Raw genomic sequence first — 12,393 nt, 5'->3', positions numbered from 1 at the left:
TCGTCCTTGACAGAAAATGACATGTCCGTATAACTACATATCAAGTGGCCCTTTATAAACATCAACTGCTCTATGCATACAATGTTCGCAGCGGCCACGGACTCTATGAACGTGATTTGTAAATAGAAGCAACATGTTTGTACAACTACATGTGAAAGGGTCCTCTTTGAACACCATCCGCTCCATCTACGCAATGTTTGCCGCAGCTACGGGCTGTATATATGTGACTCGTCCTTGTCTAAAAAAAAATGTCATCTTTGTAATAATTACATGTTACATGGTCCTTTGTGAACATCATCTGCTCAGTCCACGCATGTGCGGTCCGTCTTTGTAGCCAAGGAAATCCATCTTGATATCAGCTGCATACCAACTGCATGCTAAAAGGGCCGCTTTATGAAACTGATACATCAAATGTGTGAGATGCAGTCGGCGCGTCTGGCTACTGAACGCAATGAACACATCGATGGGACAAGCAAACATGTGCAAGACGCCGACATCTCTGGCCTCAACAGGGGGAGCTGCTGAAACAAAGTGCCTTGGTTTAACGCATGGCACAGCTGAACAACGACTGCTCTTTGACTGTTTGGCTGTGTTGAATGCCGACTTGCAGCCCAATCTCTAAAATTAGTGACGGATATCCGGCACATGTTGATGTTGCATATGTTATTTCTGACAAAGTCCATGCTTGGCGTAAGCTCTGACGACTGCTCGCGAGGCAGATAGTTGAACAGAAGATGGACTGGGAGTTGTCAAAGGCACAGAAGATGAAGACAACTCTGGCGTACGTCACGCCGGGTCGTTTGGCTGGCTATATAAGGATGGCAATATCGCCCATGGTCTGGGAGGAATCTTCCTTCCTCATCGGCATCACAACTACACCTGGCTACACTTGCCTACCTCCCTCTACCTTTCAAAATACTTCATCTTTGACACTTGAGCATATCAGCATCTGCTTCTTAGCTTAAGAACACCTCTGGCCAGACAACAAACCGGCTCCCTATACCTTTCAACACACCAACGGGCATTTACCGGGCTTCAGCACGAATCCTAAATCACGACTAGAACAATGTGTGTTCTTCCGAAGTACCACGTGACATGCTGGATGAAAGATTGCAATAAGATTTGGTTAACGCTCTGCGCGACGACGGTAGAAAAATGCGAGGACCCTAATTGCATTGAGACAAAAGGAGTCGAAAGAAATGTGCGTTTTGACGATTGGCATCGGGTATTCTGCAAGGCCTGCTATGAAAGAAGAAATGACAAAGAAAATGGCTGCTACAACGACTACTATGGTATAACCGACGTGAAGGTAGTCAACACGATAAAACGCGGATTCCCTCTGGACGGCCGCCCTGAATTTGACGCTGACATAGTCAGTGGGATAATTTGCGGCGTGACAGAATACAGCGTCAGAACCAACGACACATACCTCCTGGGCCGGTGTACACCACCTGTATTTTACACAAGGGAGGGGGATCAGTTGATGAATTAGATCTAGTTCACAACCGCAGAGATCGACGGTGGCCTAGAGACCCCCGACAGATGGCAGCCGACACCGAGTCATTGTCACCTACCTGCCTTGAGACTGGCCAAGTCTTTTCACTTCTTCTCTTCATTTCTGCCAAATTTATCAAAGAATTACACCACGACGCGGGTAGAGTTTGCTAGACTTCTGCCCATCTACCTGGAACAGTCGACGCAACGTCTTTCTCTTATTTTGGGCGGTTTCACTCATGCCCGGACCGGAAAACGAAAGTGTGCAGCCGTGTGAGAACAAAGCATACGAAGCCGCTGCCTGCTGGCTCTCATGACCCCTTGCACTTTCGGGTCTCGACACCTCCAACATTTTTATTAAAAATCGGCTAGAGTACTCGTCGGCTGATTACTCTTTTTTCGTCTTCTCCTTTTCGTCTTCTTCTTCAAAAAAAAAAAAAAAAAAAAAAAAAAAAAGAAAAAAAAAAAGGCCATTTTCAAGGCGTATTCATTTCAACTTCTACCGGCTATTGCGAACATCACCAACGCAGCAATGTGCACAAACAAGTGTACTACAGGCGCTGCCGTACACCATACATGTGGGAAGGAATGGAGGAACCACTAGGTTGATTTACGCGACGAACACAGTGTATCTCGAGCATGAGCGTTCGGAGGAACATGATAAAGGAAGGGAACTTGTACCCAGTCAAAGGGGACATATAAACTTGCGGCAGCCATCGTGCGGGCACATGTCGAGGACAATATCACGGCGATGAACGAACGTATATCGCACTCACCACGATGGGCTACATTCTGGGCCACAATCAGCGAGGTTTGGGGAGGGGAGGAACATGAGGCGGCACAGTCATCTTTCGTCAAGGGCATGGACGACTAATACGGCCCTGGTGGTGGACGCTACGAAGCAAAGGACGATTGAACCGATTTGCCAAGTTTTTTTGTCATTTCTCTTTCTGTTTTGATCAGCTGGGTTTTTGGGAAACAACACATGTGCTGTACTGGGAGTTATTAGAACAAGGAACCGGTTTTGGATAATTACAATCTTTCCTTTCAAATTCCGTGACGCGTGGTCTGAGCTTTTTGCACTTGTAATACCATACCTATGTGATAATTTGTTACACGGAAAAGGCCCAACAGATCGTAAAGCCCAATAAAGGGGCTTCACCGACAAAGGACTTGTTAGTGACACAGATTAAACATTTGCCCGGGCAAGAGCCCTAGGCACGAGCCTTCCTTTCATGTATATATAGTGGTCTCTGTTCCCCTCCTTCCTCTAAGCAACTCAGGACCTTTGTTATCCTACGAGATTATTACTGAAGTGAGCCCTTTTGCTCCAAGCCCTCATGACCAGCCCTTGTCACATAGGTGTATAAATAAATGTGGCGCCTGCAAGATTAGAAACAGAAAATCAAGGTAGATGGTAATAAGCCGCAGGTGCCTACACGTAGAGTCATCAACATTTATTCTCAGACAAGGCAATTATGTAACGGTTCGCCGCCTGCTGGGACCAATACTCAGACTCTTGCAAAGACAGGCAGCCGCATGGTGCAGCAGACGCCACGCGAACGCCGTTGGATGAAACTATGTGCCGAGCCAAGTATATGGCCAAGTAATTTCAAGACATAAAATACTTGGCTTCACATGGCATCGATTGTAGGAAGGGGTTAGAATAGCCATGCCATTTTCACCCACGAGGTTTCGGTGTTGAGTCCCCGGAAACTTGACGGCTTGACCTCCCCCAGACCCCAGAAAACATGTAAGGAGTAAATTCAACCTTAAAACGGCCTTGTGAGGCCAAGGCTTCGTATGCGACCGAGTCCCGACATGTGGCTTTCTGAAGGCGTCTCCAGCCTTGTCGACGAATACGACGCTTTGACTTGACTCCTATTTATAACCCCGGCATCTTCTCCGCAGACAAGCGAGAATCGTTTCTGTAGTTTTCTCGTCTAAACCCCTCCATACAAACATGTGTAATTGTGTTGACAGCGTTGACTTTGCCGTCTTGTGGCGCGGAACGGGTGGACGGCTTGAATATACTTTTCGCGCCGGAGATCTCGTTTCACCTGTAGATCCAGGGCAGAGAGCATCATCCAACATGACAGTTTGGTCACCAAATAACTTCTAAGGGCAGGGAACGACTTGAGATGATGGCGAACGAGAACGCAAGAAGCACAGCAAATACAATATACAGAGATTCTTGCACATGCTTTCATCGACAAATCTAGAAAATAGGACTACGTGTCACTTATCTCACGCAATGCCCGCCGAGCTTTTTCGGTAGACACTTCTCATTGAGAATGTTTCGCCACAGATGAGACGTGAGGGCGTTTCACCAGCGTTCTCAGCCGGATGACAGCCAGCCTAGTTGGGTGGCGTTTCAGCCATCTGACGATCCAGAATTCAATTGCAATCATCTCGCGGGGTTGTATGTATGGGGAAATACAAATCTTGCGACGTGATTTATATTATGGCTGATGATGCACCGCGAGGCAGGACTTGGCGGAAGGGTTGGACAAGTTGTAGCGAGTACTTTTGGTTGCAGTGATTCCAATGTCCTCTTGAAGAGCCGCTCTATTGCGCGACGTCCATGAAGCGACAGGTAAATTCACATCGGGGATATGCCTGTAGCTGGATTGATGCAGACGGCTCCTCAATGTCTGAATCGTGCTCGAATGAGTTGCATGAGATTGAGTGTTGCCAGGCGTGATGTAGATGACTCAATGTCTGAATTAATTCTCGAACGAGGTGCATGATAAAGGGAAAAAAAGAGTCAAGTGAGCATGGAGTGACGTTGTGGTACCAGCCAAAAGTACCGGTACCCTGCACCCCACCGACCCGCCCCAGACCCGACATCTCGTCGAGTTCCCGATACGGCAAGAAGCTGTCTCACGGCACTAACAGGCCCCGGCGCCATTCACCAGCAAACCGTGGTAACGCGCCCGCCGACACTTGGACCCCATGAATAGTGGCGCACGGAAAACAACATGCTCAGCATGACTTGTAAAACCCCCCCGGCTCTCTCTTCTCCGCAGGCAATCCCTTCCCTTCCTCTCCTCAAACATTCTGCCTCCCGGCCGTCTCGCCATACCTGGATTTGCTGTTCTCGTCAGATACTCGTGCGGGCTTACTCGGGCACGGTTTCGTGTCTCGGAGGCATTTCACTACTTGTATCGAGAACCTGCTCAATCAACCTCGCAGGGCCACACTTCCCACATAATTCGACTCATCTCCCGTTTCGGCGCATCAGTCTCTTGTCCTCGTTTTTATCCTTTTCTTAATATATATAATTCTAACCCAGTCCTTGCCGGCAGCGCAACGCCAGTCCTCCAGATAGATCGCGCTCTAACAAACAATTACACCAACCCCCCCCCGTTTGTCATACGAGCCCTTGAATCACCATACACACGCATGCAAACTCTTTTACTTGGACAACCGTCAGGAAACGAAAACATGTCTCTATTCTCTCGCCACGAAGGCCACATGGATATGAGCGACAGCTCGAGCTCCGCATCCACGGACAGTCACGGCATGGACTCGCCGCACTCCATGATGATGGCCATGGTGTTCCAGACCAACACGGCGACTCCTCTGTACGCCGACTCGTGGACCCCCCAGAGCGCGGGCGCCTACGCGGGGACATGCATCTTCCTCGTTGTGCTCGCCGTCATCGGCCGCCTCCTCCTCGCCGCGAGGAGCATCCAGGAAGCCCGCTGGCTCGACAAGGACATGAAGCGCCGCTACGTCGCCGCCCACGGCAAGGCCTCGCTGTCGGACCGTGTCTCGAGCGACTCGCTCGCCAAGCCCATGACGCTGACGGCCAACGGCGTCGATGAGAGTGTCGTTGTCGTCGCCCGCCCCGGGTGTGAGACGAGGCCGTGGCGATTCAGTGTCGATCCTGTGCGCGCCGCCATGGACACTATCATTGTTGGAGTTGGTTATCTCCTGTATGTTGTTTTTTCCTTTTCTTTACAAATTTTCTTCATCTATTGAGGAATATTGAGAACTAACATCTGTCTGATATAGCATGTTGGCAGTCATGACCATGAACGTGGGCTACTTCATGTCCGTCCTCGCCGGCGTCTTTGTCGGCAGTCTTGCCGTCGGTCGCTATAGCGCCGCAGGAGAGCATTAACACCGGGTACAATACTCCTGGAGTGATGCAGTTTAGAAGAATTACAGCCCCGTTGCTTCTCACGATACGGGCTGGACGATGATGGTACTACTACACGGGCGAGACGGCGCATTGGGCTGGGCATATTTTACAAGCGGGCGTGGATACAAGCAGTCTTTGTTTTCTTACGTAGACCTACCTGGATGTAGGTGATGGAGCTTCAAATTATTTAATGAAAATCGTTTTCCACCCCGCTGGCAGGTCAAGTTGGCTCGTCAAAAGTCCCTCGTGAAGAACAAACAAGCGAAACGGCTTCATGAGAAAATGTCGCGGTGCCGCAAAAAAAAAGAAGTACCGATTGTACAGGTACCTTGTGGATGTGTCCAAGTGGGCAGAGGTTAAAAAACCTTCTCAAATGTGCTCAAGCACCAGGCCGCATGCGGAACTGGAGCGACTTTACTCCGTGGCGGGGGCACTTGCAATGATGACTAAGTGAGGTGCTGTCGGAACGCAGAATGCACGTCGAAGCTGGACGACAGAAATACCTGGGTAGAGTCGGCAGAACTGACATTGGCTAGGTTTTCGATGGTCCTAAATCCGCTGGTCTAAACTAGTGTCTAGTTGGTGTTTATTGCAACTAGTTGATTACCTATAGTAACCTACTTGCGCAGGTCATCCTTCACCCACTCACTATCAACCACATCAGTTTCACCCGCAACTACCATAACCAACTTGGTCTTTTACCAATTAATTACGCCTCTTCTGCCGTTCGTCTGTGACCAATTGCTCGCTCCAAATATAACCGCATATACACCTCCATACTCACATAGCCGCCGCCTCAGCCATTACACGCACCCAAACCACCCCCCAGTAAATCGCCCTTTTACAAAAACCACCACAACTCAAACCCAATAGTGCCAAACCCACTCTCAAGAAACAGCACGCCCGCCTCCATCATAATCATCCACCTCAGGCTCAAAGACACGCGCCGCTTCTTCAAAACCCAGTCCCGGAAACCTGCCTAACCAAGCCCGCACCCCCCCAACATCGTCAACCCGTCCAACTCCAAAGATCCCCCGTCGGGTGGCCCGTCCCGCGCCATCCCCAATCACGACACGGCTCCCTCCCCAAAAAGGCAGTGCTCCCAATGCGGTCGTCGTGGCCCCCAAACTCCTCGCAGACACCCTCCCGCGCCACGCGTTCTGGCAAACAAGAAGAAAAAGAAAAAAGAAAAAAAAACTCGGCAGTGGGTACCCAGACCCGGCGACGTCTCTTCTTCTCATTTATACTACTTACATACTACCACCATTCATGTTGGATATCATCGCCACACATCACGGGGACACAGGCTTTCAACCCGTCCAAGTCGGGCATGGCGCGTCTCCTCCATCGGCCCCCTTCGCCAAGGTAAGCAAGGTCTGGTCTGGTGCCATGTGAAAGCGCGTCGGGAGATGGGCTACTCCTTCCGTATCAGCCCCCAGCGCCCCGAATCAAGCAAGATGCGGTTCAGCCTTACAGAGGCAAAAATTCACTTCCAGCTCGCTCTATGCCGCATCTGGACAGTTCATGTCAACATTGGTGTTCGATCGACGACAAAAAGCCAAAACGCCCACGCCCACGCCTAATTCATCGAGAGGCCGGGGTGGTCTCATATGCATGCAACACCACCGACTCGAAGAGGTAGCCCAACTAAAGAAAAAAAAAATTGCGTAGACGCACTTGCTCGAGTCTTTTCTCTATGGAGTAGACTTTACTACATAAGGGACTAAAGGAAGTATCGTACACTTTTTGGTCGGCAACCGACCACCATCGACCCTCTCCTCTCTCTTCAGCAAATCAACCACTGCCGCCACGTCGTCAGGTACTGAATTAGATAAAAAGAAAAGAAAAATGAAAAAGAAAAATGTCGGAGAATAAACAAGGCAAGGCCCATAAGCGATTGAACTACATAACCAGGCAAGACAAACAAGTCGAAACGAGGGCCCTGAGCGGTACTCAACCGCTCTGCAAGACGTTTCAGTATTTTTGACTTGTCCAGGTTGACCTAGAACTGTTTTCACCGCTCCGTCGTCAAAAGTTCGTACCCTCGTGCATTCATCTGCGCTTGAACCACAGACTCCGCCCTTGAACATGCAGTGACTAGTTCAGCAGCCACCAAGACAGCTTGTGTGATTCTCGCTTCACATCGTTCGGTGCGTAATCGCAATCATCCCATAACACACCCAACCAACCCACCTCATTGATCCTCGAGATAGAACAGTACCCCAGGTGATAGGTCAAAGACGAGGAATGGGATCCATTCATTTTTTGACGGTATCAACGCCAGCACTGCCAAGAATCATCATGGCAAAGGACATCTCAGGAAAGAACAATCCTTGCGACTTGAGAAATTCTTTTGGTTTTCTGATGACACAAAGAACGGTCCGACAAATTGTAAATCGAGGTTTTTTTGAGGGAAAAAAAAAGTGACGAAAAAACAGCATCCCAACACGTCATCAACGCCGAATCACCAAAGCCCCGCAAAATAATATGGCAACGTCCAGAAGATATGGCCAAGGTTTACCGCTGGTGTGCCACGCGCTGCACCCGAAGTTCGCCCGTGTTCTATCCAGCCGGCAACCTCACAATATTTTACTCCCGCTCATCATCCTAATCATGACTGGTGGTGGCTGCTAGGCGGCATGCCTCCCTGCGGAGGCATTCCTGAGCCGTAACCTTGGTTGCGCTGTTGTACATAGCTCTGATAAGCGAGAGCTTGTTGAGCATCCATGGGCATATTGGGCATGTAATTCCCTGGCATGTGAGGGTTCTGTGGCATGCCCGGTCTGCCGCCTTGAGGAGGCATATGCTGTGCGGCCGAATCCTCGGGCGACTCAACCTGGTCCCCACCGTCCACACCGTTCTCATTGCCAGGCGTAGGCTCGGGAGCGTTGAGACATGCCTGTGAAGGTTCAATGTTAGCGTATTGCGTTTCCTCCAAGTACAATAAAGAAGAATCAAAGAGACAGAGCAATGCCAAGTGCAAAAAGGTTGTAATCGCAGCATTTGTCAGCTGAAAGGAGGAAAGGGAAGCTATCCAGAGGGTCTAGCGCAATGTCGGAACACAAAAACGAATGGTCCACTCGACGGCGCAAAGCGCGAGATCAGAGGTGCATCCGTGCATGTTGCTGCCCGCTGCAGGCGAAAATATAGACCTACCTGAATCAAGTTTTTACCTTCCGCCTTGGTGACCAGCGGCTGTAATTTTGGGGTGGTAAAGGTATAGACGAGGCCCGTTTCAGAAACGACGAGGAGGAGAACTTGGGTGCCGGTCAAAACTGAGAGTTCGTACGCCTGCGTGCAAATAGTCAGCAAAATGCGAACAACCATCATTTTAGCGAAGCAGAGATTTGCATCTCGGCTCGGAGCAAGATGCGTGACGCGATGAATGATGATGAATCAACAGAATTGAGGTTCATATGAGATGGCAAATCCAAAAGTTGGCAATGCAGTGGTATTTTCAGATCCGAAGAGAGAAGGGGGGGGGCAGCCGAAGTTAGGTGAGGACGAACCTTTTTCATAATACCGGCCTTGCGCTTCGAAAAGGTAATGTGACGGCGACTCTTGTCGCTAATGAATTTAATTTCAATCTTGCGACGCTCGCGGCCGCCCTTCTCGTCGTCGTCATCGTCGTCGTCGCCGGCAGATTGACGCTGGCGCTTGATGCCACGGCTCTCTGCGGCGGCGCTGCCGTTGCCAACCGACTGCGACTCGTCAAGCTCGGTAGGCGAGGTCTGGTCGTGCTGGTCGGTAATGTCGGCCATTATTGCTGTTTTCTTTTTTTATTGCTCCTTTGGATCAAGCTCAAGGGTCCAACGCGGCAGCTGTCGATCTCTCGACACGTTAGTTCCGGGGATGATGAGGAAAGAGAAAGTCGGGTGGCGGGAGGAGCAGCAGTCAACGGCCAAGTAGATCCACGAGACGGTGACTAAGTCAATCGGACGATTCGCGCACAGCAGGACTTGGCTAGAGCGCGACGAGGCCCAAGATGAAGCAGCTTTGCAGCAAAAAGAGCTGTCCAAATTGACAATCAGCTCTTGTACAAGTCGACGTCTTGAAAGTTGACTGAAAAGGGAACAAAGTGGTGGAGATGCTGTTTTGAGCGTGGTGCCGATGGATCTATACTGGATCTGGCGGTGCGAGCGGAGGAGGGAGGGAGGCAGGTGCCTTGTGGTCGAGCGCGGTGCTCTTGAATACCCTGAGAGCCCTCGCGTGCTTTGTGTCGCAGAAGAAGCGACTTGCTTACAGCAGCCGGCCTGGGCGTGCAGCCTGGCGTCTGGCTGTCTGGTGGCCGGGGGAGGCAGGCCAGTAGACCCAGCGGGCCTGGCACCGGCGGACGGTGACTGGGACACTGTGGTGCTTGCCGCTGGACGCCGGCGAGGCAGTCTGGTACTTGAGAACAGGCACGAGAGACAGGACCGGGTTGGGGGCGTGGTCTGCTGGATTGAGTCTGGCGTCTTCGTGACGACTGAAGTGGATTGGGGGTGGATGCGCGTGGCGGAAGGAAGCGAGCACAGGCAACAGGCCGGAGAGGTTGTTTCGGTTGGCGTCCCCGTGTTGCTCGTCTTGGCCGTCTCGTGCAATGCCTTTATTGCGCCAGACAGCGTCTCTTGCATCGTTCCAGCAGCAACGGCTTGTCATCTGTCACTCCTAACTACAGAGATGGCCTTGACGCACGAAACCTGGCCGTCGACGGAGCGCTCGACGGGGCGATATGCGAGCTCGGGGGAGGCGATAACAAGGCACGGTACAGGGAAAGCACGAGGCACCCAGAAGGAAGGAACGGCCTGGGCTTGCATGTACGGATGGCGACCAGTCCGACTGAGTGTCTTTCTCAGCGATGGATGTAAGTGCATGTACATTGTACGGAGTACATTCAGTGCATGAGTAGGTATGTACATGATATTATTACATACGCACTATCTCGTACTGTATGGTGGATTCTTGAGATGGTGATGAGGGGGGGATGGGGGGATTGATGAGGGGGATGATGAGAAGTGGATGATGGATGGCAGATGCTGGCACCTGGCTGGCTGGCCGTGCTGCCCTCTTCCGCCTTGACGACAAAATTGGGACTAGGCAGGAGAGACGACGGCAGACGGGCATATCACTGGCCGCCCAGATTCACCAGGCCGGGTGGAGAGGACGGTGACAATGACTGGCACGAGAATGATGGCACTGGGCAAACTTCGGAGAGGGTGGCGCGGTGGCAGGCCAGGGGGAGGAACCGGCTGGGGTCAATCTGGTGGTCCTTTTTTTTTCCTCTTCTCGCTCGCTGGGGTTGCTCGCTGGGGCTTGTCGAACAGGCTGGTGGGGTCCAATGCCGTGAACCAAGCATTTGCATTGCTGCACCTGTGCTGGAATGAAGGTCCGTTGGCTGGGTGGGTTCAAGCGGGTCCAAAACAGGCATGGGTCGGTGGTCGACTTAGAAATGATGGCAAAGATGGGATGTCAGCCGCGATGTGCACAGTCGTTACACAGTGTGTCTGCGGCTCGAGCCATCCTCATGTCTGCAATCAGTTGCTACACGACAATATTGCATTTCATGTCTTGTTGACTTGACTTGGCGACAGCAGGGCGAGTCCAGAGGACAGCCAAAGAGCAACCGAGCCGCCATCATGCGAACACCCAGACTGACACCTCGCACGTTATTCCTATCCCACATCCTCCTCCTTCGCGCACTCTCGCACACCACCCAGTCGCCAGATGCCCCCGTCAAGCCGTCTTGACTGCCTCGGAACATCTCTCCCTCCCAGGCACAGGGTACCCGCCTAGTCAGTCATACAGTCACGTCAGACAGTCTTGTCAAGTCTGTTGACTCGCAGGCGCAGAGACGCGGAAATCCAACGACGCAGAAACGCGGAAGCGAAAAACCCACCGGCAACTCAACACCAGCAAATAGTACTACTAGGACCGCCCACCCAAGCCGCCCAGCCCTGTGTTGTGGAGGGCTGACGGCCAGGTTGCAGTAGGTGTGCACATCTGCGGCTTCCATGCTCCATCCATGCATGCTCCTTGTTTGCTGATATTGACTACCTAGGTAATAGAAGGTAGTCTACGGAGTACGGAGTACAAACCCCGAGTAAACCACTGCGCTTCCTTGGACGATTTTCATCGGCAAGAGACAGCCCATACAAGCTATGTACGGAATACGTATGTATGTGCCAGGCCGGCCCGTCGATAGTTCGCATATAACCTGGACAATTTGACTTGTATTGCAGCCTGCATTGCCCGCAGTTGGGAGACTGGGCCAAATTAATTGGTCACCAGATAGAAATTCGCATTACCAACAGGACGGCGGGTCATCAGGGGCGAGAATCGGGTAAGATTCCCTCGTCATCCCGACGCCATTGGCTCCGAGCATCCCCAATCGAAAGCATATCAAGCCACCATCTCTATCCATCCCGCCGACAGAGGGAACCTGGATGTTGATACTTGTACATGCAGAATCCACATCATAATACAACATGTCATCATCGAACATGTCAACGGAAATCCTCATCACTATACAATATGAACACGAGTACGGCCTTTTATTCAGGAGTCAATACACGGCTTTTGCTGGCTTGTATGACGTCGGTTTTCTGCTTCAAAATGCTGGCCCTGGTTCCTTCAAAAACCCCTAAGAGTATCCTGTCCTCGGGGGCAGTGCTGACTGTTGTTTCGGAACTGGTTCTTGTTTGTGGTCCCACTAACCCGTGAAACTGGCTGGTAATACTACTAGGAGGCCATGGCCAGATGCTTTTCCTCGC

The 12,393-nt window shown here is 51.3% G+C and overlaps 3 protein-coding genes across 3 annotated transcripts; 2 read left to right on the top strand and 1 right to left on the bottom strand.

Moving 5' to 3' along the window:
• Window positions 1–2,245: 2,245 nt before the first annotated feature.
• G6M90_00g092000 (uncharacterized protein) lies at window positions 2,246–2,368 on the top strand (the record flags this gene model as incomplete). Its single annotated transcript, XM_066131411.1, has 1 exon — window positions 2,246–2,368. The coding sequence occupies one exon, from the start codon at window positions 2,246–2,248 to the stop codon at window positions 2,366–2,368; it is 123 nt and encodes a 40-aa protein (XP_065987508.1).
• A 2,573-nt stretch (window positions 2,369–4,941) lies between these two features.
• G6M90_00g091990 (uncharacterized protein) lies at window positions 4,942–5,623 on the top strand (the record flags this gene model as incomplete). The annotated part of the gene is made up of 2 exons (XM_014686358.1): window positions 4,942–5,435; window positions 5,515–5,623. The coding sequence occupies 2 exons, from the start codon at window positions 4,942–4,944 to the stop codon at window positions 5,621–5,623; spliced, it is 603 nt and encodes a 200-aa protein (XP_014541844.1).
• A 2,632-nt stretch (window positions 5,624–8,255) lies between these two features.
• MCM1 (Transcription factor of morphogenesis MCM1) lies at window positions 8,256–9,405 on the bottom strand (the record flags this gene model as incomplete). Its single annotated transcript, XM_014686357.1, has 3 exons — window positions 8,256–8,543; window positions 8,801–8,935; window positions 9,154–9,405. The coding sequence occupies 3 exons, from the start codon at window positions 9,403–9,405 to the stop codon at window positions 8,256–8,258; spliced, it is 675 nt and encodes a 224-aa protein (XP_014541843.1).
• Window positions 9,406–12,393: the final 2,988 nt, after the last annotated feature.

This window comes from Metarhizium brunneum, chromosome 5 (genome assembly GCF_013426205.1).
Source record: "Metarhizium brunneum chromosome 5, complete sequence".
Lineage (NCBI taxonomy): Eukaryota > Fungi > Ascomycota > Sordariomycetes > Hypocreales > Clavicipitaceae > Metarhizium > Metarhizium brunneum.
This window is presented reverse-complemented; position numbering and strand designations above follow the sequence as displayed.